The sequence below is a fragment of the Gopherus evgoodei genome, chromosome 7, assembly GCF_007399415.2.
Source record: "Gopherus evgoodei ecotype Sinaloan lineage chromosome 7, rGopEvg1_v1.p, whole genome shotgun sequence".
Lineage (NCBI taxonomy): Eukaryota > Metazoa > Chordata > Testudines > Testudinidae > Gopherus > Gopherus evgoodei.
This window is the reverse complement of record NC_044328.1, coordinates 123,123,794-123,150,996: the sequence shown is the minus strand read 5'-3', so window position 1 is coordinate 123,150,996 and position 27,203 is coordinate 123,123,794. Positions and strand designations below refer to the sequence as shown.

Genomic DNA, 27,203 nt, shown 5'->3' with positions numbered 1-27,203 from the left:
AAAGGCACCAAAACACAGAAGAGACTCTAAAAGATAAATCTGAGTACACTGTGTAGAGGAAAAGAACAATACTGTACAGCTTCATGAACCAGAAGTTCAAGTAAAGAGAAATAAAGAACCAGCAACAACACTTGAAGACTTTGCTGTCCACTGACACGTGATTAGGAAAAAAAAATACGCCAGCTTGGTAGAAAGGCAAACAATGAATCACTTAAGCAAAGTCCAACATAATAGAAAGTCCCCTGAGCTGGCTGTCTCCCAACAATAAAGAGTAGGGGGTGGAGGGGAGGAGGGGAAGAGAAACAGTGAAAGAACAGAGTAGTTGGACATGGTGACTTTCACTGTAGGTCTCTCCCTCAAAGATGGCCAATGTCCAAATGTCCAAAAATACAGCAGTTTATATCTACTGGCTGTTTTGTGGATTATCATAAATCAGTCATCTATTCCAGTTCTTACTGGACAAGTTTGCCTTTCCCAAACTGCTCCACCACAATGGACATGTGGGGGTCAGAACCTAAAAGACAGAAGAACTGAATGGATATGGAGACTAACCTATATTCTCAGTTCTACAGATGATCCCTGCAAGGAAGAATGAGGAACAAGTGACAGGCAATATGATGAAGCTTTACTGCTACAGCTTGTGCTGCACCTATTCTGTGAATAAACATGGCTCTCACTCTGGAAGATTTCACAAATGCTAAACTAACTTTGATCACAACAAAAGCAACGTGTGGAGATCTACAATGCTCAGATGCCTGGAAGCCCATCTACCAGCAAAAAGCTGATCCTTAAAGGAAAACTTATAAAAATCCATTAATTAGATAAGAGAATGTAGAACACTGGATTATCTACTTAGTCATGCACAAGAGTTTTAACTTCCTTTTAGTTCTCAGTCATAGTTGTAGGGGGGAGGGACAGCTCCGTGGTTTGAGCATTGGCCTTTTAAACCCAGGGTTGTGAATTCAATCCTTGAGGAGGCCATTTAGGGAACTGGTGTAAAAATCTGTCTGGAGATTGGTTCCGCTTTGAGCAAGGGGGTGAACTAAATGACCTCGTAAGGTCCCCTTATTGGGGGGCAGAGACAAGAATAGCTCAGTGGTTTGAGCATTGGCCTGCTAAACCCACAGTTGTGACTTCAATCCTTGAGGGGGCCATTTGGGGAACTTGGGTAAAAATCTGGGGATTGGTCCTGCTTTGAGCAGGAGGTTGGACTAGATGACCTCCTGAGGTCCCTTCCAACCCTGATATTCTATGCTTTTTAAATGATATTTAAAAGTGCACAAACCTACTGACAGGAGAAGCCAACATGAAATGCATTAAGTAGAGCCATTACTTGTATTACAACTAGGTTTTAAAATACTCCCAAGTGTTTATTCTGTCTGTTTCCATTTAGGCTATGTCTACTCTACAAAGTTAAGTCAATTTAAATTACATCGACATACAGGAAGTACGTAAGTAACCCAGTTGCATGTCCACATGACACTCCTCGTGTCAGTGTCAGCGAAAAACATCCACAGTACAGCCCTTGCATCGACAGAGAGCAGTGCATTGTGGGAAGCTATCCCACTGTGCAGCTGGCCGCAGGGTGTTTTAGGAAGGGGTTTGCAATGCATCACAGGGGAAGGTACAGAGTCACATGTTGCAGGTTTCTCAATCCTATCCTTCTATGGGCATCCTACTAGCTTTCTAGATGCTTTTCAACTGCCCTGGTAACCTACGAGCCAGCCATCTCTGTCAGAAAGCATGGATCCTGCACTGCTCTTCAGTAGTGTGCAGCACGTTATGAACACAAGACTGTAAGAGAAGCTCAACAGGAGGAGGCACTGTTCAGCTGAGGGAGGCCTGGAAGGAGCATTTTGACAGTGAGCCACATACACTACTGTGGCTTACTGTTAAAATCTACTGCTGAGCCTGGCATTGTTTGCAGGGTGCAATGAACCTTATAATGATTGCTATGCGGGCCCGACGCTAACAATGCACAAGCACCTACTGCTATTGTCGTGAATGTTAGCAGCAGCCACCATGTGATGGAGAATAATAAAGATAAATTCGGTTTTCGTAAGTAGATTTTTATTCCTGTAGTAAGATGAGGCCCTGAAACCTAACCTGTTGTGTCAGAGGCCCAGTCTGAGGCCTGAAGCCTGAACCGAAGTACTTCCAGGCATTGCTAAGCAAAAGTTGGGCTGTGAGCCAGAGGCAGGCCTCACTCACAGAAATGGTGAGGAGAGGAACTTGTGCCAAGATGACATCAGGACACTCCACAGACATAACAAGGAACAGGCAGGTGCATCTTAAAGACAGGACAGCATGATGGATAGATCTGTTTGTCTGAAACAACATGATCAAAAGGGAGACAGCACCCTAATGAGCCTACGGGCTGTACCTCAATACGTCAGGAGGGATGAGTGATCTGTCCTGTAACTGTATAAAAGTAGATCCCGGAGTGCACATCTTTGTCCAGCCTACGGGGCAGTGGAGTGTCCCACCACTGACTGAGCTGTGTCCATTGCCAGGGGGCACAAATTTGTAGTATGTCCTGTAGAGTCTATAGGAAACTATTACTGTGCTTCATTTGACAATAAAACTAGCTCAGGTTCCTTCGTACCTTACTAGAGTCTGTGTTAGTTGGGGTTCTCTCGGGGTTTGCTGTGTCAGCGATCTGCACAGAGCAGGGGCAGCACACAGAGGGAACACGCACGCACACACACATCGAACAAGAGCACAGCACCACACCCAGAAGCTACTGACAACAATTCCCATGCAAACATACCTATGTAATGCTGAGGTAAACTTCAGACATACAGGGGAAAGTATTTTTAAAGGGGATGGAACAGGGAATTCACAAACACATATATCAACAAGGCTCTCACAGCTGGGTGTATGTGCAGCTGTCATGTTTACTGTCCCATGGGGTGGACTGCCTCAGGTACTGCTGCAACCCTGGAAGATGCATGGAATGGGGGGAGGTCCTTGTGATTCTCTCCCCCAGCCTCCCTACAGTGATTTCTCCCCACAGATCCAGCCACAGACCCCAGCCTCCTCACCCCACAGAAGCGTGTTTGCTGCGTGGAGCCGGCATACTCAGCTGGGAAGATACAACGTGAGCTGTCCATGCCAAGCAAACAGGAAGAGCCATTTCAAAACTTCTTGGGGTCTTAAAAGGGGAGGGGCCCATGGCTGTGTATCTGGCTACAGGAGAGCAGAGTTCAAAACAGTGACCAGAATGGCCTCAGTGGGCATTGTGGTATACCCCCGGAGGTTGCTTAGGATGACCTAAGCAATGCAGTGTCTACACTGATGCTGAGTCTCTCTAACTACACACCCTAAGCTCTACACTGTTCGTCCAGGTGGTTTTATTATGTTGGGGTAGCAGAATAATTAAACCAGCAGGAGGAGCACTGCAGTGTGTACACCTTCATAGTTAGATCAACATAAGCTGCCTTATGTTGATTTAACTTTTTAAGGTACACAAGCCCTTCATCTATCTTCATTTGTTAGGTCTTCAGTATGAGATCACTCAAACATTTTGACTTAAGATATCTATCCTCCCGTCAGCATACATAGAATTTAAACACAAATTAAGCTTAGCAGGAGTGACAAAACCTTCAAGTCATTCTGCATCACATTATATGCATTCTGTTGACATACTTCTCCCCAGTCCTCCTCCCATCGTTCCTTCTTCCCCATAAGTGCACTTGTTATTTCCCTGACCAAATCTTGTTACTTCCTTTCCATTGTATCCCTCCCCTCCAACAAAAAAACGACTGGACTGGATCATGTGGTGATTTCCATTTTAAAAAAGAGTCACTACATTCTATATCTACCTATACATAAACAATGATTAAAGGTCTAGAAAACATGACCTTTGAAGGCAGATTGAAAAAAACTGGGTTTGTTTAGTCTGGAAAAGAGAAGACCGGGAAGGGACATGATAAAGTTTTCAAGTACATAAAAGGTTGTTATGAGGAGGAGAGAGAAAAATTGTTCTTCTTAACCTCTGAGGATAGGACAAAGAAGCAATGAGCTTAAATTGCAGCAAGGGAGGTGTAGGTTGGACATTAGGAAAAACTTCTTAACTGTTGGGGTGGTTAAGCACTAGAATAAATTGGTGAGGGAGGTTCTGGAATCTTCATCATTGGATATTTTCAAGAGCAAGTCGAACAAACACCTGTCAGGTGTTAGATAATACTAACTCCTGCCATGAGTGCAAGCGACTAGACTAGATGACCTCTCGAGGTCCCTTCCAGTTCTGTGAAACACTTAGCTATTAAAGCGTTCCTTACTTATACTAGCATGGCAAAAGCTATTTAATTATGCCAATTTTGTGAACACTATAAGGTTTTTAATAATTGGAGATATACCAATCTCCTAGAACTGGAAGAGACCTTGAAAGGTCATCAAGTCCAGCCCCCTGCCTTCACTAGCAGGACCAATTTTTGCCCCAGATCCTAGGTGGCCCCCTCAAGGATTGAACTCACAATCCTGGGTTTAGCAGGCCAATGCTCAAGCCACTGAGCTATCCCTCCCCCCTTCTGCAGTATAAACTTTTTTTTCCCAAAAACACAGACATGTAAAAAAGTGTCTAAACACCCATTTTTATCCAAACACCTGCTAGCCAAAAGACTAAGCCTACTTCCCAGTGTGTTAAACGCCTGTGACTTCATACCTCCTCTCACCAAGGCCAGTCTCCGTGCAATTTAAAGGAATGAAACAGTTAAGACTAGTAGTTAATTGTCAGATGCTGCTCAATATGCTAATTATAAACATGTAATGATGGAAATTAATACATCTCTCTCGCTTTTAGGATTGCATCTTTGCCCTCCCAGCTTCACTCCATGGTTCCTCCCCCGCCCCCTCCTTACAGTGGAGCATGGTGTATTTTTTCCTGCATTGTTTTCAGTCTGTTCCTCTTTCCCTCTATTCCTTTACTTCTTATAGATTCACAGAGTTAAAGGCCTAAAGGAACCATTAGATCATCTAGTTTGACCTTCTGTATGTCACAGGCCATTAAATTTCACCCAAGTACCACTGAATTGAGCCTCAACTTGTGTTTGACAACAGCATAACTTCCTACAAGGCATTCATTCTTGATCTGAAGACATCAAGAAATGGAGAATCCACCACTTCCCTTGCTAGTCTGTTTCTATTGTTAATCCTCTTTAAAATCTGTGCCTTGTTTCTCACTTGAATATGTCTGGCTTCAGCTTTCAGCCATTGGTTCTCGTTTGCCTCCCTCTGCTAGATGTGTCTTCCTTCTTTATTGTGTTCTCTAACTCTCCACTGTTTTCCACTCTTCCTTCTCCCCAATAATTTCTCCTCCTTACCTATGCTTTTTTAAAATGTATCCCATCAGTCACTCTCCAACACACATAACCAAGTGTCTACTTGCGCACTTTCTCCCCATTTACACAAGTTCCATAATCCATCCTCTGAAATACAGGACTTACTAGACACCTGGTAGACAGAGCACTAACCTACTAGCCAAAGACTGATATGAAAATTAGGCATCCCAACTGCCCAGGTGGGAAGGCATGCCTACATCTCCTACTGAAATAAGCTGGGTACTAGGATTCCTACTCTGGAAGGCTACACCTTCTATGAACAGGCCTCAGATACACACGCCCACACACCCAAAGGCTGAGGGAAAAAAGCAGCAGCATTCTCTCTGTTCCCTTCCCCTACCCCAGAGCCTCTTACTTCCTAGGGGAAGGGAGACACTGGGGACTAGTGGAGATTTCTGTGGGTTTTTCTCTCTTGTTCCCTAAAGCCCACCTTTTAACATTTCTCAAAGCTTTGCCAAGCAGCAGCAGAGCAAAACTGGATTTGAAACAGCAGCACCACACTGCATCTTGGCATAAGTAGAAGCAACCAGGGCAGCAGAGGAGAGTCTGGAACACAGCACTGAATTGGTTTATGTTCTGTTCAACCTTTGAAGATCTTTAAAAAAATCCTTTGTGGTTGCAAAGATAAAGGAAATTTAGGATTTTCAGAAGGGGCCAGTTCTCGCCCAGGAAAACTTCCTATTAGCTACTAGAGAGAGCATTTCTCAAATCCTGAGACCTAGCATCACACACAGTGCAACTCCCCAGTTTTCCAAAATGTTTCAGAAACATTAATACCCTTTATAACTTGAATATTCCAAGCTGCTGCCATTAGAAATGCAGGAAAATTATTTAAACTTTGCAAATATCTAAAGGAAATGAAGCTTGTGGCAGCAAGGGGAGGACTGACAATCCCTTAATTATACAAAAATATAAACACATTTACCACTTTTAACTGATCTTTGCCAGTTACTTACTACAAGAAACATTTTAACTTCAAGGTTTCAGGACCATTTTTCATTGTCTCTCTCTGTCCTGCTATATGCTCGAGAACTGATTTTGCCTTGTGCTCCTTGGTCTTTTATAAGCACTCTGATTGCAAACTGATTGTTCCCTAGTCCAACCTTTTCACTCTTGGCAATAATGTAGTTTGGTGTTATGTTCCTAGATTACAGAAATCATTTGGATTACACCTCAAGAAAAACATGCTGTTCTTTTCTAGTGATGCCTTTAGGTCACATTTTAAAACTGAGCCTTTAGATTTACCTGACATGGTGAGGAAGCTGGGGTAAGAAAGTACTTCTAATTCATGTTAACGCCTTAACTACTTCAAATTTCATGTAATACTCATACTGTAAGTCCACACAAACCCATTGTATACAGAGGTATTTTATGATTATTCCCCTCGAACTCAGTCTTCCTTTACAGTCAATAATAAAACTACCAATGGTATCTCATAGGCTCAGGCTTGCGCCACACCTTGAGAGAAACCCTGCCAGGTTCCCATTTCTGATCCAGTTTGTTACTAGCTGATTGACAATTCCTCCATTGGAGTGGTGGGTGAGCTTCAGCTGAAATAAAGTTGGCAGGACCAGTTCCTGCATTATCTGCCCACTCCCACACTGGTAGAGGGGACATGTCGTGGGTAACGAGAGGCAGGCTCCACGCTGCCAATACTCAAGTAGCATAAATCTGAACAGCTGCTGGGCCATGCATATCAGCCCACAGACTCAAGGAGCCATAGCTGAATCCTCACAGCTCCCCCTCTTCCATACCAAGTAGATTTTTGATGCAGGAGAGCATCAAACTCTTTATTTACATGTTAACAGAAAAACTGCAAAAAAATCCCTCAGGATGGCACACTGTAAAGGCTGGCAAGTCATATGATACACTGATAATACCTAGCATTTAAAGTATAATTCTGAGAAGAAATGAGCACCGACAATGCCCAATGAATTCATTGGAATTTGTGGGCACTTAGCAACTCTAAAAAGCTAATCTAAATAGAAATGTGTTAGCCTTATCTTATGCACTCCTGTTTGAAATATTTTGGCCTAAACGACTTGCCTAAAACCACACTGTAAATAAATAAATAAAATAATACTACCACCACTACTTAGCTCTTCTATAGTGCTTTTCACATAGTAAGCAAATCTCCTTTACTACAATGAGGATGTCAACAAAACTAAAGACACTTTACTGGCCTCCCTAAAAATAAGCTACATATCCCCAGCAAACAGGCAAGTAGAATTTTACAAGGCTTGCTAAGTGTCATATGCAGTGTTATTGTAGCCATGTCAGTCCCAGAACATTAGAGAGAAGAGGTGGTTGAAGCAAGATATTTCTATTGGACCAAATTCTCTTGGTGAGAGAGAGACAAGATTTCAATCTTACACAGAGCTGTTCTTCAGACCTAGGAAGCTTAGGCTAAGTCTACACTACAGATGTTACCGCAGCTCAGGTGTACCGCTGCAGCTGCACCGCTATAAGGTCTCCCTGTAGGCCGACCCCCCCCCATTCAGCCCCTGGCTCAATGCTGTAATTCTGAGCCCACGTCAGTCTGTTCCCCAACTAGCCCTTCTGAACCTCAATCTGTGACACCCCCGTCCCACAGTAGCCCTGTGTTCCCCACTCTGTCTGTTTTGACCCGCATCTGGGGGCAGAGTGTGGTGATGAACACAACTGGCTGTTCTTTCACCACAATGGCCTTCGGTGGATAAAAGGCGGAACTGCAGCACTTCTCGGGCATAAAGTCTTTTCTGCAGAAAAAAATTCTGTGCCAGATAAGAATTCTGCATGTGCGCAGTGGCGCAGAATTCTTCCAGGAAAAAAAAACCTGCAGTGCTTCAGTGAAGACGCAGTTATGCCAACAAGAGAGCTTCTCCCATCAGCATAGTTAATCCACCTCAGCAACAGGCGGTAGCTTTATCGACAGGAGAAGCCCTCCCATCAACATAGCACAGGGGTTCAGTCAGAATAACCATGTCGCTCAAGGGTGTGGATTTTTCACACCCCTGAGCAATGTAGTTGTACCAATGTAAGATTGTATGATCAGTTGGCAAGAGCAAAACGGGCCAAATGGCCAGTCTGGACAAAAAAGTGGGATGGAGAGGAAGATTCGGGGGGGAAGGAGAGCCAGCAGCAATGCCAGCCCTGCACGGGGCGGAGGGATGCACCTCAGGTCAGTGGCGACACCAAGTGGTTCAGGCCAGCCTCACAGAGCATCCCATTTTCACCTTGGGAAATATGGTCACCCTACCTATGAGTCCTCATTCTCAAAGGAAACCTACACAACACTTTCAAAAGACGAGTCTGAGAGCTTAAATGCATAACATTGCTAGCCACTAAAAACAATGGACTGAATACAGACACTGGAATTATAGCTTATCACAACAATCTAATATCCTCACCTCAGCCAGCTGCCTTCCCGACCCCTTCCTTTCCTCCCTATGCCTGGAGGCGTGTTAACAGGCCACTTCACCTTGAATGGTCCCTTGAAATGTGCGTTAACTACTTTTGCTAAACAATCTGTTTGTTTATCTTGTATTTAGCTCTGAGGGCTTGTCTACACTTACAGTGGTGCAGTTGTCCTGCTATGGCACTTAATGAAGATGCTACCTGACAGGAAAACTTCTCCCATACTCCACCTCCCAGAGAGATGGTACCTATGTCAACAGGAGAAGCCTCCCTTCAACACAACACTGTCTACACCGGGGGTTAGGTCGACATAATTATGTCGCTCAGGGGGAAGGATTTTCCACACTCCTGGGCAACACAGTTACACCAACATACATTCCTACGGTAGACCAAGCCTGGGTAAGTTTCCCAGACCTGAAGAAGAGCTCTGTGTAAGCTTGAAAATTTGTCTCCCTCTCCAACAGAAGTTGGTCCAGTAAAAGATATTACTTCACCCACCTTGTGTTGCTTAATGTGACACAGCCACATTAAATCCGAAAACATTTGCAAAATGAATAGTTACGACAGTTTTTAAACAAACAGGATTTACAAAACTTCAACATATAATAAATCAGCACTCAGGCTGTTTATTGAGCATCCATATGCTTACAACTCAAAGGCCCTCGGAGCATCTTCACATTTCTAGACCCAATTTTCACTGCTTTTAAATAAGCCTATTTTCTGGATAAAATGTAAGCATAATAAAAATTCACAGATTCAATTCTAGTTTGTCAATGGACTAGCTATCAATAGCACTGTTTTACATTAGTAATTATTTTTAGTCAAATTATGGCCATTTTACTTATTTAAAATTCAAAGCTTTAGGAAAGGCAGCTTTCCTGGACCTAAGAATAGGGGCTTTGAAGTAGCTACTGAAAATAGACTGCAATATACAACTGTGTAATCAGTCACAGAAAATACTGTAATACGTTCCCTGCCTTTACAAAGAAATGATTGTTGGTGATATGCATTACTAATTGAAAGAGTGAAATGAAGTATCTTCTCCACATAAATTAGAAATGTTCCTTTTATTTTAAATATCTTAAGGGGAAATTTAATATTTTTGCTCTCATCTTATAAAATGTTTAACTTCATAATTTTTCTACAAGGTAAAAATTACACTTTTATGCAAAATATAACATTGAAGAAATGCTTTGCATATTTAATACAGCCAGAAGAAAAAGAAAATCCAAGGCTGTTTTACCACCTACAAAAAGATAAAACATTTATGATGTTCAGACTACGCTTTCCTATGAATTTTCAGTAAACTTACTTCAACCCAATTTAAACTTTCTGAATTCTTAAGAAACCCAAGCAACGACCAATTAGTTGGTCAGAAATGCTTCTGAATTCCTAACTCAAGTAATCATTTTATCAACAAAGCTTTTCAATACTGCTGTACATTACAGAATATATTTTTTAAAAAGTCTGTTAAGGAGTTGTAACGTTATCTGATTAAAATATGAAGTTATATAATTGCAACAAATCTTGTACAAAGGTTGCCAAGCAAGGTGTCCCTGGAAAGGTTATGATTTGCTGAATACAATTATGCTATTTGTATGCATGTATCATTTTTGTATTTGAAGTTATGAGCATTTGCTCTATACCTTTATTTCAAATATGTTTGCACTTGGGGTAACGCCCACAAGGTATTTAGCCTGCACATCTTAAAGAGACTATTCAAATTAAGGGGCTCATTAAATTAAGCGGCTTAACTCACAATGGAAAATGGAAGACACCCATCCATGCCTGATGGACTTTCATGTGAACAACTAGAGTATAGGTTATGCCCTCTGCTGTTAGTGAAATTATGCATGTACATGTGACTTGACCATGTGATTCCAAACACCATATTGCTACCTGTAATTTTCCACAAGCTGTGCTGAGGGCTTTGTTTGAAACAATGGATTTCTCTCCACATGGCAGAAGCTATAAAAGGCCCTGAAAACATCTCCATTATACTAATGGGAACATTCTAACCAAGGGATTGAGGATCTTCCAATTATTTGGAAGCAAACAGAGACTTGACTTAAGCCAGCAGTTTATTCCATCACTGCTACAAGCCTGAACCAAGAACTTTGCATTTATTGTAAATATTTGATTCCATTAACCAATTTTAACTTTCATCTTTCTTTCGATAAATAAACCTTTAGATACTAAAAGATTGGCAACAGCGTGATTACTGCGTAAGATCTGAGTTGTATATTGACCTGGGTGCGTGCCTGGTCCCTTAGGGGCAGAACCACCTTTTGATTTAATTAAACTGGTTTTAATAATTACTCATCTTTAAGTGTAGTGCCTGGGTGTTGAATCCAGGACTGGAATGCCTAAGGAAACTCCTTTTCTGACTTCTTGTTAGCCAGTGTGGTCAAACAGAAGTTTACTTTTGTTGCTGGTCTGATATATCTCAAAAGGAGAATAACCACCCATTTTGGGGTGTGCCAGCCCTATTTCTCAACAGTTTGTCCTGAATTTGATATTCTCAGATGTGACCCACAAAGACACGGTGACAGGAGTCATTGACACTTTATGGAAAACTTAGATAAATATTCAATTTAGAAACAGTGTGGCCAATATGTTCCTGTATTCTCTTGTGTTTACTAGGGAATCAAGCATAAAATGGAAGTATTTTAAGAAATTTTCTGCTCCTGTTCTGAATTACTTGAAGTCACATACTAATAATCTTTATGGTATCTAATCACATCACCACTGTGGACTATGATGTTGAGCAGCTAGCAGCATGACATTTTTAAACAATAAAGATGCAAATATCCATTGTAATAGATAGGAGAAATAGAGGAAAATATAATACATAAACAGAACTGTCCAAAGTGTACTTTGACATGCAAGTCTGTTCACTAAATCCAGGTGGGTTTACATAGCTCCCTTTTGTGAAGTATCAGACTAGATAGTTTCCACGGACTAGACTGAAATATGCTCAAGTTAGCATAGTACATCCATGAAGGAATGCAACCTTCTGATTTCCTGAGTTATTCAGTGGGGGAGAAACTGAAAAGTCAAAAATTATTGAGTGAGGCAAGCCCCTAAATAAGGGCCACACAGATACTGGTGTGGCTGGAATAGGGGACCAAATGTTACAAGCATTTTCCACCTATCACAGGTCACTTTTTAGCAGTATTTCTCAATTAGTCATGTTGGGTATTGGAAAACCACATGATGGAAATTTACACTGCTGTCATCATCAAATCCCAAAGCAAGGGTCTGGAACATTGTAAGCAGTGTTAAGAACATAAGAACGGCCATACTGGGTCAAACCAAAGGTCCATCTAGCACCCTAGTATCCTGTCTTCCGACAGTGGCCAATGCCGCGTGCCCCAGAGGGAACGAACAGAACAGGTAAGCATCAAGTGATCCATCCCCTATTGCTCATTCCCAGCTTCTGGCAAACAGCGTTATCTCTTCATCATCAGAGACTTTGACCTTAAAGTAGATTTCTACATTTCCCACATCACTGATCAAACACGTCAGAAAAATAGACTTTTATTTTTAAGTCATCTTTAAAACAAAGCAATCTTGGTTCCTGGAAATGCAGGCACATGCACGGTATATGCTCAGTCATTTGAAATGATTGAGACATTTAGACCTAGGGAAGTTCATTGTACAATAAAAGCTAATCAGTGAACTGACGGAGTAGAAAGAGAAATCCTCCATCAGAAGTGTCTTCTTCCAGCAGCTAAAAACACTACCTACCTGTCAGCTGATAACATTACTGAGGCACTAAGTAACAGGTCACCTGCAAGCCCAATGCCAACCCACACCAACTTTGCATAAGAGACAGTACATAATGAATAGAAGAGCGAGAACACTCAGCTGTTGGTAGATGAGCCGATCAGTAACCGGACAGTCATAGACTCATAGACTCATAGGTCAGAAGGGACCAATCTGATCATCTAGTCTGACCTCCTGCACAAGGCAGACCACAGAACCCCACCCATCCAATTTTATAACAACCCCTATCCCAGGATCGAGTTATTGAAATCTTCAAAATCTTCAAACCAGTTTCATATTGGACATTTCAAAAATGGGAGTAAGGGAGGAGAGGGGAAGCGGCTCATGTCCTGTATTTGAGGACTGGAGTGGTAGTCAGGAGCCCCTCAACACTCAACGTGGCTCTGGCCCCAACTACATCTGTGGCACTAAGCATGTCACTTAACCTCTGTCTTAGTTTGCTCATTGTTATAGGAGTGGTCTATAAAAGAGATGTCTATATATATATATACACACACATATATAGAATGCAACGTTACATAAGGGGCAGTTCCTCCATCTCCCCATCAGTACCACCTAAGTCTTTTGAGATACTCTTCGTCCAGTTGCTGGTATCAGTCATGGCACTTGTCCATTTTTCCTTTACCAGACTCTTTCATGCCAATATTGTGTATCAGGAGATTTTTTATTATTTCTTTTGTTAAGCAGTAACTGCCTTCCTGGCTGCCATTTAATTGTTCTTTAGTCTCTGGACCCCATAGAGGAAGATCTAAAAGAATAATGAAATGTTTCATTGGTAATTTGTGCCCAGTGTTTAATGTACTGCTTCATTTTTTAGCCAAAAATCTTTGACAACCAGGGAGAGTTAACAAACATGCTCAAAAATCTCCCTTACCCTTACTTCCCTGCCAGAATTCATCTAAGTCTCTGACATCTCACAGAGAATTTAAGTGGACAAGAGTTAGGTACCATAGCTAAGCTAAACAACAGTAAGAATATTTCTTTTTTCAGCAACACAAATTGAGGCTACTGCTCGTTATCTATACTCTAGAGTTTACCTGTTCTTGTAATACCTTCCCATTTTTCATCTTAGCCAGTTTTTGTTCCTAAGAGCTTCCTTATTGTTCCTAAAGTATTCTGAATACACAACACACGACTGGGTGTTTTTAAAATTGCTGTTACTGAGACTCTTTCCGAGATTTCCAGACAAATGCAACTCTTCCATGTACAGTTTAATCATAAAAACCTAATTCAGTTTGGGATAAGGACATAAATTAAGGTCCACTGAATCCTGCAGGTCAGCATTCCATCTACTACACCACCTTTAAGATGAATCTCAGCTTTATTAACTTAAATTGCATGGGCACTATATAAAAAGTCACATTCATTCTGCAGAGCAAGAAAGCACACAGGGAAGTTGCAACATTTACAATGCAGCTTGTACAACCTCATTTAACTGATAAGAACTTGTATATAACCTTTGGTCCTTCACTGGCAGACAGCAAGAATCCATGACTTTATATTATGAAAAGACAAAAACTAAACCTGAACCATTAATTATGCAGGACAGAGAGGGTAGAAGCGAATGTTTAAATTACTGTGTTTTCCAGTGCCAATCAATAATCAGTACTACTCAAATTAAGTAAAACCTCAAGAAAGTGTGTTTCATGCAATACACACAAATGAATATATGACTTTCAGAGCACCAATTTAACACTTCATATTCACAGAACAGGCCTAATTTTGAATGCTGACTTACTATCAGGGACTTTATATTTCTGTAAGAATTTGTCACAGAATCATTAAATACACCAGTGGTCCCCAACCTTTTTTGTCTGGCGGGCATCAAATGATGAGCCACAGAGGACCGTGGCAGTGAATAAGCATCCGCCGACATTGCTGCTTGTCGGTGGAATTTCACCGACAAGCATCATCATCCAGAGGTGCTGCCGCCGAAAATCAGCAGCTCTGGATGACACAGCTTGTCAGCGGCATATTGGCGGATGCTCATCAACCAACCAGTACGTGGGTGCACTTAGACGCCATGGCGCCCACAGGCACCGCGTTAGGGACCCCTGAAACACATCATATGCTCTATGGACCCCAAGATATTAAAAAGGGAACTTTACATAAATTAAAAGAGTTGTTTTAAGACACAGTCCACTATGCATCTACCCAACACTGAGGATGTAATTATGATTTCTGCAGATAGTGACTTATATGTTGTCAGGTCACCAAAAGACAGACAAAAAGAAACAAAAGCTAATTCAATATGTTGGAAGATGGAGCACTGCTGCTGTTTGAGAAGTCTATGGGCAAGCACAGAGAGAGAGAGAGACTCAACCAAGTAGAAAGCTGGTAATTCCCCTGCAGACAAAGGTGATGTTCATTGAATATCTTTTGTTCTCTGAATCAACATACAATGAGATTAACAATGTAAAATAAATCTGTCCTTACAAATAAATGTTTGTGTATATAAATATGTTATCATTACCATCTGTAACTTTTCTGAATTCTCCCTTTAGACAATCAACAATATTTGGCTGTTATGTGAGACTATGTCATCAGCAGCAGGATAAATCAGAAAATAGAGATGCTTCAGGTTATCATATACATCGTCACACCAAGGAAGGATTTCTGCCTACAGTATGTGTTCAGTGCTTTGTCCAATCTCTTCTTTTAAATGGCACAAGCAATTGGGAGTACCAACCCTTCCTGCGCAACAGTCTAGCAAATGCCACTGTTAGAAAATACTTCAATATTCAATCTAAAGTTTTCTCTACTTAATTTCATCCCATAACTCCAAGTCTCTAAACTATTGATCTGATTTTTAATTGAATAAATATTAAATTATGGATCAGTGCATAATTACCAGCTTCTAAGTTACTGTCATAACCAGTAATGCTTATATCATGAAGCCTCACATTTTACTAAAGAACTTTGTGTAAAAAAGATGACAGTACAGATAAACTGGTTCAGCAGATGGCTAGAAGCTTGCTTCTTCAGCAGAGCATATTAAAGAACTGGATTTGCTGGAGTAGTTCCTTAGGGTATATGCTCAAAGCTGCGAAGTATATGCTTGAAGCTACAAAAAAGAGATTGGGTTGCCTGAGGGAACAATGCACTCAGATACTCAACTGAAGGCGTGGTCAGACACTCAGCAGGAGTTGGTTAAGTAACCACAAAACTGTACAAAACAATGAGCTGGATTTAACAAAATGACATCCCTAAAAAGCAAGGAATTGACAGTTCGCAATGACAGTCAACTCCTTAAAAAAATAAAAATAAAGGGTACAAAGAAAATATACAGGGAATAGTTACTCCAGCCTGACACAGGGTAGGAGAGGAATAAGTATATAAGGAGACAGTGGTTATTAAGGACCCAGGCTCAAACTCCTAAGCATTCTTCATGACATCTGTTCTGCAGGTCATTTGGTAGACAACAGAATCAAATGGAGGTTAAACAAAATTTTCTGTTAACCTAATGTTTTGCAAGAATATGGCATAATATTACCAAACATGTTACCGTGCCAGAGGAAGGGAAATAACCAAGGCAATAGGAGGGAAGTGACTTGGATATCTATACAATATAAGAACTCTTTCAAAGAGCACCAAATGAATATTGATTCTCCAGGGACTGTCTCTACCCATGGCTACAAATAGTACTTTAGAAAGTAGATTCGTACCAATAGTTATTCTTATACTAGGCTTTACAAACTGCTAATTAAGCCAAACCATACCCATGTGAGGTGACATTTGTTTAGGTGAACTGGTTGGGAATTAAGGCAGGGAGGATGAGTGTCCTTATCCTCAGAGTGCCACAATCAGAATGAGTACCCAGAAGTCCCTCTCAGCTCTCACTGCAGTGCTCTGTCCATCTGACTTTGTCTCACTCACACATGCTCTGCTAGATACCTAAAAGACAGTTTGAAAAGTGCTCAGTGGAAGCAGAATAGAAAGTAGATACATGGCAAAGTTCTTTTTGCCTTTAAATAAAGCTGTGGTCACTAGCACAGAGTCCCACTGTCTTAAAGGCACAAGGGTCTATCTGCATGGAATTACTTGCAAGATCAGGGCCTATCTAAAGTTAGATTTCCCAACATACATTATCTGACCAAGGCAAAAATACGTTTGCAGTAATAACCACTGCTTCCCCATACCATAACAGATTTATCATAATGTCCAATGGAACTGTCATGTCTCTGCAAATTAGCACAGGAGGAATGGGCCAAAGGTTTGTTCCACATTTTGTTTTTTTGCAAGGAAATCCATGAAAATCTGTGAGCTTTTCATGCACTGCATGCCTGCAGAGTTCAAGGCCTTCTAGACATAATACAACTGGAGCTCAAGGGCAAATCTGTCATTCACAACGAGTCAAACTGAAGTATAGTCTGAATCTCCAAAAAAGGTTTAAATAATTTACATGGAGCTAAAGACCCAAGAGGAAAAGTGTGAGAATTCTGCTTTTGGGCTATAATTTATTTTCAATATATCCATTTGTGGTATGGCAGAACATGAATTTTATTTGTATCACTACCTTCTTCAGATACTATTACGCTGGTTGGAAAGTCTTCTCCATTTGCAGAAACAATGGAAGACTTTTAATGGATTTTCAGTGGTTACCCTTAAAAACTTGCTAATTTTGCTAAGGCAACTGGCACGTTTTTACAGGCGACTCCTGTCACTAAATCATAACCTGACATTTTCAATGAGGCATGAAAGAGGGAATCTTTCCTAAAGATTTGACAAGATTTATACCATGGAAGGGGATTCTTCATGTTGGCAGAGCCTGAGAATAAGGATTCACAATGAATGCTCTTCTAGACATATATGTCATATAGTAGCAAAGAGTCTTTGCTGCTTTTACAGATCCAGGCTAACACAGCTACCCTCTGATACTTGATGTCATATAGTATGCACTTGGCACTAGAAGGTTGAAGAATTGCCTTGAGCAGTTTGTAATAATCCAGTCTCAATTATCCCTTGTTTATATTCATTGCTGAAATTTAGTTCACTGTTTCTGAGACTATTTTGAAAACACTCTATATTCCCATAGGACCCAACTCCCACTTCAAGAAAAGAGGAGACTTCAATCTTGCAGGCTCGCAGTGCAGTGGGTTCCATTGAAATGTGTCACAGAATGGTCTCTAGAGTATTTTTCAGAGCTCTTTATAAATATTGCTCCAAGAAGAGTGGGCCTGCATTCTCTTGTACGGGGACACTGCGGACAACTGAGATCCATGTCTTATTTTTCCTGAAGAATTTGATACGATATAATCTCTGTAAGCAAGAACCATTGCATAATTTATTAAAAATATAAGAGAAAGGAAGTTAGGAATCTGGCTACGAAATTTACTCTAACCCTTGTAAAAATGTAACAACCAACAGAAAGTTAATGTGTAAGAAAGGTCGTATCATTTCTGAAACCAGGAACTATGACAAAAGACAAGGCTAAATACTATATACTGCTCCTTTAAAATTAAGTTTTATAGAGGAATGTGTTTGTTCCTGAAGATTTCAAAGGCAGTACCACCCACATTCATTCAAATGACTTTTCTGTTCCAATACAGTAATGACCAGTGCAATCAGTTTTGGCAACAAGGAAAAGGATCCATGATTTTTGTATAGCACACAACACTCATTCTAGACAAAAATCATTTCTGCAAATAAATCACCAAGATTACAGGGTAGTGGGCTAAATTCCAGAACAAATATATTCACAAATGGATACTATGACAATAAAGAGCTCCACCTCAGACAGCAAGAGGGGCCTACACAGTCCTTGCTTCTATATACAAAGTGTCCAAATTAAGGCCCCAATCCAGCATATACTTTACTACCTGTATAGTGTCATCAAAATCAGTGAAATTATTCACAGTAGTTAAAGGTTACAAACATTGGTTGAAGGACTGGACTACAGACATTTTTTAATGAATTAGAAGCTAAATGGGGGGAATCATGGAACAAATGCAATAAAAACCTTTATAATCACTGTTCTTTATTTCTATTACAATAATATGCAGAGGCCCTGATCAATATTGTGCAAGACACTGAACATACACACCTGAAGGCATTGTATCCCATTTTGGCCCATTCTTGCAAGCGCTATAGGATCTAGTGCTTACTACTGTGAATAATTCTATTACCTTCTGTGGGCCTACTCACAGAACTGAGCCCTGTCACCTGTGGTAACAGTTTACAAGGCCCAGATCCTCAGAAGATATTTAGGTTTCCAAATTTCACTGAAATTAAAGGAAGTTAAGAGTTCAAATACATTTATGGATCTGGGTCTTATTGTTCAAACCGATCTACATGGACAAATCTCTGCACCCACCACTAAGCCCTACTTAAGTCAATACAGCTTCGGACAGGTGCAAACATCTGCCTCTGCAATTAATATCGCAGAATCAGGATTATACATTGTAAGCATCTTGTGCCAGCCAGGATCACATCTTTAGCACCAACAATGCTCTTGGGGCTAACATACAAGACTGACAGTAGTTACATTTGGATGAAAGTGTGTCCTTGGATATCAGTTTAATCTGTCAAATACTACATCCATGATCTTTTACCATTTAACTACTTTATAGAACAGTAAGATGGATATAGTTGGTACATAGATTTAAAACTGAACTAGGAGTGAACTGAACTGGGTGCTGGCTGGTGAGTCTTGCCCACATGCTCAGGGTTTAACTGATTGCCATATTTGGGGTCGGGAAGGAATTTTCCTCCAGGGCAGATTGGCAGACGCCCTGGAGGTTTTTCACCTTCCTCTGCAGCATGGGGCACGGGTCACTTGCTGGAGGATTCTCTGCAGCTTGAGGTCTTCAAACCACAATTTGAAGACTTCAATAACTCAGACATAGGTTATGGGGTTTGTTACAGGAGTGGGTGGGTAAGATTCTGTGGCCTGCATTGTGCAGGAGGTCAGACAAGTTGATCATAATGGTCCCTTCTGACCTTAAAGTCTATGAGTCTAATTATGTAATCTGCCTCTGGTTACAGATGGTCCAGGCAGACATAGAAGTACTATTTCTTTTCCATTAAGTGATGTTCAGGATCAACAGCATACTTTATCTGAAATAAAACTCACATAATACTGTACTACCAGGAATGACACCTGCAGAGCAGAACAGGACTGGAAACATGCTTTGTTAGCTCTAGAGGGCTTTGCTGCTGGGAAAATACTTAATACTCCGAAGCATGGACCAAAGCAAATATCTGTGCAGCTACTGACCTAATAAAAAAGGAAAAATAAAGCAGCTGGCTGCCAATGATACCATGTCTACAATGCATGTCTAATTTTATCCCCATGATTATTACTGTACACCCTTAGCATGCAGTCCTGGTGAACACCAAACTCCCATTAACTTACAGGGAAGTTTTGCCTGATTTAAAGACTATAGGAAGTGGTTCATTAAATGTTTCATAATGCCACTAAGACCACAAAACTATGGCATGTAGATCAATTATTGACCTTCTCAGGTAAACTAGTGTGCCCTGGACATCACAGACCCAACTGTTCCCTTAGTTATACAAGTGCAATTCCCACAGAAGCCTACAGGATTTATACTCCTAGAACAAAGAGCATCAAGGGCAAATGTGTTGGTCTTCCCATTTTATTTTTATTCCACCATCCCAGGCATGATAACATTACTAGAAATATAGTGTCTTTACTACTGCATTGTTTAAATGATGCATTATGCTGAGTTCTTCCACAGTTAAAAACAATTAACAATAGATTTAATTAAAATACATCTTTGTATTCTGCACCATCGTCAAATAGCTATTAACAAGATAATAATGAGCAGCCATGATACACTTTATATTTGTATTAAGAAAACGAGGAGCGGGCACCTAGGAGGGAAGATTTGCAGATGAAATAATTAGCCAAAACTAAAAAGTCTACTCTAGAAACCATCTGGAGATAGTTATCAGAAGGTAGTTTTTAATTTAATTTAAACCATAATATTCACATCCTGGTTAAAATTACACAAATGTTAATTTTGGCCTCATTAAGCAATACCAAGAAAATGGATAACAACATTGCTCAGACAGCCTTTTGTAATCAAACAGGCTCCCAAAAGAGGAACTCTCTTCAGTTTACCAGATTTCTACATAAATTAGCCGAAATGGGAAATCCGAACAAGCAGTAGGCATGTATTTTCAGAGCTAAATCTACAGTTCACATTTTGAAAAAGGTCATATAAGCCTTGCACATAGAACAGAAGTGAAACTTAGTAGCTGTCAAAGCAGCAAAGGATCCTGTGGCACCTTATAGACTAACAGACGTTTTGGACCTAGTCCCAGATTTGGACTTTAGCGTCCAAAATATGGGGGTTAGCATGAAAACCTCCAAGCTTAGTTACCAGCTTGGACCTGGTAAAGCTGCCACCACCCAAAAAATTAGAGTGTTTTGAGGCACTCTGGTCCCCCCAAAAACCTTCCCTGGGGACCCCAAGACCCAAATTCCTTGAGTCTCACAACAAAGGGAAATAAACCGTTTCCCTTCCCCCCTCCAGGTGTTCCTGGAGAGAGACACAGAAGCAAACTCCGTGAATCTAAACAGAGGGAGTCCACCCTCTCTATTTCCAGTCCTGGAAACGCAAGCACTTCCCTCTTTACCCAGAGGGAATGCAAAGTCAGGCAAGTAAATCTAACACACACAGATTTCCCCCTGACTTCTTCCTCCCACCAATTCCCTGGTGAGCTGCAGACTCAGTTCCCTGGAGTTCCCCACTAAAGAAAAACTCCAACAGGTCTTAAAAGAAAGCTTTATATAAAAAGAAAGAAAAAATACATAAAAAATGGTCTCTCTGTATTGAGGTGACAAATACAGGGTCAATTGCTTAAAAGAATATTGAATAAACAGCCTTATTCAAAAAGAATACAATTCAAAGCACTCCAGCAACTATAGACATGTAAATACAAAAGAAAAAAACAATAACCCTTATTGTTTTTATGAACAATACTCACAACTTGGAAACAGAAGATTAGAAAGCAGGAAATAGAAATCCTCTCATAGCTGAGAGAGCATACAGGCAGAAGTCTATAAGGTGCCACAGGATTCTTTGCTGCTTTTACAGATTCAGACTAACACGGCTACCCCTCTGATACTTAGTAGCTGTCAAACACAATAAAACTAGGCAAACAACTTTCCATTTGCTGATTTTGGCCATGTTAATAGTATGGTTATGCTCCTTTATTGTGATAGTGTGGACACTTCCCACAGCAACCAAAGGAGTTTTTCCATCAACGTAATCCTCCTTCCTGAAACTGCCATGAGAAGCAGCAGATAGGTCGACAGAAAAATTATTTCACTGAACTAGCCGTGTCTACACAGAGGGTTTAGTCAGTTTATCTACTGCACTCAGGAGTGGGAATTTCCCCACCTCAAGCACAGTTCTTACTTTGGACCTAACTTTTAAATGTAGATTATGCCTTAGGATGTGATCCTGCAACTTGTTATAGGTTTACATGGACAAAAGGAAGCATGATCAGAATCCTCTTGTTGTTTTCTTTCTGCAAACATAATATCATGTAAGTATTTAAGATTTTAATACACTCCCAAATAAATGACACTGCTTAAGTCAGAAGAAAGCCAAGTTCCATCAACTAAACAGGAAGATGTGTCCATGCTCACTGGAGGTACCTGGTTTTTTGCATATTTTTGACAAATCCTGCATATACCTCATTTGCTGTAAAGCGGTAGGGGCATAACCCTAAACATCAGATAACCTCTGTGCCACTATTAGGTTACTGCAGGGGGCTGCCCTTGACTTTAGGACAAGGGCTGCCGCTGACAGCACAGCAGGGGAGAGCGGAAAAAGAAGAAAACTTCTGAAACAGGAGGGTTGTGAACTTTGCAGATTTCAGCCTCTAGTCTGTATCAGCAAAACCAACAAGGTGTCCTTGTGGCATCACAGAGACTAAGACGTTTATTTGGGCATAAGCTTTCGTGGGCTAAACCCACTTCATGGGGTGCACGGAGTGGAAGCTACAGGAAGCGGGGATAAACAGAGAGCACTTTGCAGAGCTGCCCAGGCAGGGTGCTCTGATGGGCGCGCGTTAAGCTCCCACCACGGCAAGGAGCCAGGAGTGGGGGCGGTGCCGGGACCCCCCCTGACCGACCCGCCCACAGAGAGGGAGACATGGGGGGACAATCGTTGATCACCCCCCCAGGAGAGGGGGCGGGGGGGCATTGACCTGGCACGCGCGGGAGAACGGGGCACCCCCCACCCCCATTCGCACAGCCCGGGGCGGGCGCACTCACCGGCAAACTGCCCCTCAGCAGGGCGGAGCGGCGAGCCAGCCCCCGCAGCGCGGTCCCGGCCTGAGCTACCAAGGGAGACGCCATCTTAGCCGGGCCACGTGGGCTGCCCCGAGCCGGGGGAGGCGCCGCCGCAGCCGCCCGGCCCGGCCCGGCCCCTCCCTTCGGGCGCGGGTGTGTGGAGCGGAGTTGGGGTTGGGGGGTGTCGCTGTGGGGTGGGGGTTGTGTAGCGCGAGGGGGCTTTGGGGTGTCGGGGGGAGGGGCTGTGCGGGGTCTTGGGGTGTTATGGGAGGGGTTGTGTATTGGGGCGTCTGTGAGGGAGGGGCTGTGTAGCAGGCGGGGGCTTTGGGGTGTCTGGGAATGGGATTTGGGGTGTCGGGGAGAGGGTAGGGTACAGGGAGAGGGCTTTGGGGTGACGGGGGAGGGGCTGTGTAGCAGGTGGGGGCTTTGGGGTGTCTGGGAATGGGATTTGGGGTGTCGGGGAGAGGGTAGGGTATAGGGAGAGGGCTTTGGGGTGACGGGGGAGGGGCTGTGTAGCAGGAAGGGATTTGGGGGTGTCTGGGGGGGAGGGGCTGTAGCGGGAGGGGGCTTTGAGGTGTCTGTGGGGGAGGGGCTGTGTAGCAGGAAGGGGTTTGAGCGTGTCTGGGGGAGGGGTTGTGTAGCGGGAGGGGGATTTGGGGCATCAGGGGAGGGCAGTGTGCGGTTTTGGGGTGTTATGGGAGGGGTTGTGTATTGGGGTGTCACTGTGGGGGGATAGGTCTTGGGGTGTCACTACAGGGTAGATGCCTGTGTGTGGGAGAGGGTTTGTGGGTGTCAGTGTGTGTGAGCAAGGGGAGAGTGTTTGGAGTTAGTATAGGTGGGGGGTTGGAGGTGTCACTCTGGGTGGGGAGGGGTATGTTTGGGGGTATTGTGCAAGGAAGGGGCACATGTTTTGGGGTTAGACTAGGGTGACCAGATGTCCTGATTTTTGGTTCTTTTTCTTATATAAGCTCTTATTTCCCCCACCCCCGTCCCAATTTTTCACATTTGCTGTCTGGTCACCCTAGGTAGGGCAGAGGACAATGTGTTTAGGGGTCCCAGTCAGAATTCGCTCTTCTCATCCTAACCCTGCATTCTCTGGCTTTACAGAAAGAATTCATGAGGTGCTCTGCTGCTGCATGAGAGATCATCCATTCCGTACAAAGTGCAGCCTAGCCCCTGCCTTATACTTGTTACAAAGTAAAAACTGGGGACTAAATTTCAAAAGTGACTACTGATTTGAGGTACCTCCATTGTTGATACCCAAACTCAATTGTCTGCAAGTCCTGAGCACCTGGCTTCTGAAAATCAGGCACCTGTAAAGTGTCTCAGATGGGTACCTAAAACTTTATATACATGGAAGCACTAGTCACTTCTGAAAATCTTGGCCCCTAGACTTGAGGGAGAGGAAGACTATCAGAGCCAGATCCACCATCTTTATCTGAGAATAATATTCCCCAGTTGGGGAAACAGCTGAAAGTTGCAAATCTTTCCAATGCATATGTGACAGGAATGTGCCATATACAAAAATATGCAGGGCCTAGAGCCCTCACTGTGTACAGCAAAAAACACATTTGTGATCTTTCATAACAATTTAATATTTTATGATGCATGTCACTTAAACTGATTCTTCCTTCTGAAGATTTCAAAATGATATATAAACATTAGTTACCCTGAGAGGTAGGTAAGTAAATATTATCCCCATTTTATGTTACAATCTCTGTAAATTGTGGGATGAAGAAACGATTTGAAATCCCTTTTTCTCAAGACAAGGATGTGATAAGAGCCAAAGGAGAACCCTGCTGTGAATGCCTAAGGCTTATTGACAAAAAAGGCATATTCATCAACAAAAAGTTTAAGAAAGAGTTAGGGTTGAAAGTGTGTATCAGTGGATTCTTATTAACACCAACAACATTGCACTTCCTTTACAAAAATTCTACAATTGCATAATAACCCAACTGCTGGCAGGTCTGGAATTCAACAGCTACTACCCATATTTAAGTGAAATACTGTAATATACTTAAAGCTTTTGAAGATTCTGCTTTTGACTGTATTATAATGTGCAGTCCTCAGAATTAACATGAAAACTAGCATGTGCCTGTTCTTGCAGAGTATTGTGTATAGTATTCAGTACTCTGATGGAAAAAATATAATTTAATTTTTAGTTTCTTGAGTATGAATCAGTAAACACACCATTATCCAGCCACTCAAATTATTATGGTTCTCTGCATTATATATAGCAGATATATAAACTTTCAGACAATGTGTGTGGGTTGCATATACCAATAACATTTGATAGTCTGAAGAACACTTTCACACAGTAATATAAACAGTTAAGAAGTGTCTGCATTGCATTTTTTAAATTGCTTAGAATTACCAAACCAAAAAAGGGAGTGCAAAAATCCAGTCTCATTCAAAGGGCTGATTTCTAGATGCCTCTGTGCAGGATATAAGGAAGGAGAAGATGTAAAGATCTTCATTTTTCACGCCTAACCCCCATGTACCTACACAGGAGCTAGGCAAGATTAGGTCTGACTCTCTCCAAAGCAGTAGGCTTTACATCCATGTAATGCACCCAGAGGTCCTGCTTGGTGCCAACAGAGCATAGTCACAGGTTGGGGCCATGTCTGGGCTCCTGCACTCCCAGTTGCCTCATATTTGCTCTGGGTAGCACATGCTGCAGCTTTCAAACAGATCCTGTAGTCTTTACCTGGGTGAGTAGTCAGTGGAATTATTTATGTGAGTTAGAGTTGTAGGTTTGTGTACAAACTTATCTGCAGTGCATCTAAGGCTCTGTCTGCATCTGTCTTATGTAGTTTGCAGTGTTGTTGTAGCCATGTTGGTTCCAAGATATTAGAGAGACAAGGTGGGTGAGATAATTGTGACAGGGTCCCCAGGGTGCAACCTGGGCTGGGGTACTGCTGAGCTCTCCCAAACCCACCAGCCTGGGTTGCCTCTCACTGTGATGCTGATGTCAAGCTCCAGGCCTCTGACAGGCGTTGCACTTCCACAGGCAGGGACAAACCCAACTGAGTTACATGAATGCTCTCCGAGCTATTCATGAACCATCAATAAAGAGACTCCAGCCAATTCCCCCCAGAACTGTACTGTTGCACTGAATAGAAGCCTGGCCAGTGTTGGTTCGTTATTAAGTTTGCCACTCCCTCAGTGTGACGTAGATACACAATAGCCTTGTAAACTTAGCTGAGATCCCTAAGCCATTCAACCAAAACACACTTTTAGGTAAAATATAAAACAGATTTATTAACTACAGAACGATAGATTTCTAGGTGATTATAAGGCGCAAGTGTAGAGATCAAAGTTCGTTACTTAAGAAATAAAAATAAATTTGCAGTCTAACTTCTACAAACTAAACAGGATTTGAATCAAGTAGTGTCTCATACTGACAGATGGTACAAGCAAGTTACAGATCCTCAATACACAGAGTGAGACTCTTTTCCATTCTGGGACCGCCCTCCCCGTTCAAAGTCTTTGTCCTCCAGATATTCCTCCAGGTGTTGAGTGGAGGGGAGGGAGAGAGGCCAACTGATGTCACTTCCCCTCTTTTATAGTTTCTTCCAGCTTGCTGGAAATATCTATGCTGTGACATGTGAGTCAGTCAGTACCCATTGGTCAAGCAGTCTCCATTACATACGTGCTGTCTTTGAAAAGTCTCCATTGCATAGATTCTGGGATTATGAATTCTTTCTTTGATGAGTACTGGTGAGCCGTTAACTGATGTCTGGCTATTCCGCTGTTGTAACTGAAAGGCTGGTTGTGTGTGTCCTCACAACATATTTCGGTAACGTAAAGCAATACTTCATAACCTCACATATAATGATAGCACATACAATCCAATAGGATATTAATGTTCAAAAGATCAAGACTTTTCAAATGATACCTCACAAGGCATACTTTGTAATAAACATATAAATATATGATAGCATTGAATATGGGGATTCCAGGATGCAACTCTGAGGTAGAATGTCACAATATCTTTTATTGGACTAACTTCTATAGATGAAAGAGACTAGCTTTTGAGCTTAGACAGAGCTCATCTTCAGGTCTTCTGTGTAAACTCAAAAGCTTGTCTCTTTCACCTACAGAAGTTAGTCTAATAAAAGATATTACCCCACCCACCTTGTCTCACAGTCCAGTGTACACAGTATTTAGGGAAACTGTTTTTGGCTTCTAGTATCTCCACCAGATAAAAACAAAACCACAAAAGTCAGACTTTAGTCCAAAGCTTTTGCTTTTGTGCTTGGATTTTCTTTAGTATGGAACAATTGATAAATGTTTTTGAAATTAAACAAGGTCTAAAGAAACATGCTGCCAGGCATCACTGCACGAATCATCATTCTGTCCAAATGGTGGACAGTTTTAATACTAAAACATTTTTTTTAAAGTTT

At 41.9% G+C, this 27,203-nt stretch overlaps 1 protein-coding gene across 2 annotated transcripts in view; it reads right to left on the bottom strand.

Moving 5' to 3' along the window:
* Positions 1–22,883, bottom strand: part of SUCLG2 (succinate-CoA ligase GDP-forming beta subunit) — a 225,025-nt gene extending 202,142 nt beyond the window's left edge. Inside the window, exons 1-2 of one of the 2 annotated variants that reach the window (XM_030569524.1) lie at positions 22,780–22,883; positions 19,600–19,743 (exon numbers count right to left, since the gene is read on the bottom strand). In XM_030569524.1, coding sequence (XP_030425384.1) covers positions 19,600–19,743; positions 22,780–22,863 — 228 coding nt within the window. In that variant the 5' untranslated portion in view covers positions 22,864–22,883. The remainder of the gene's footprint in view (positions 1–19,599; positions 19,744–22,779) is intronic. The other variant, XM_030569525.1, reaches the window with a different exon arrangement.
* Between the last annotated feature and the right edge of the window lie 4,320 nt (positions 22,884–27,203).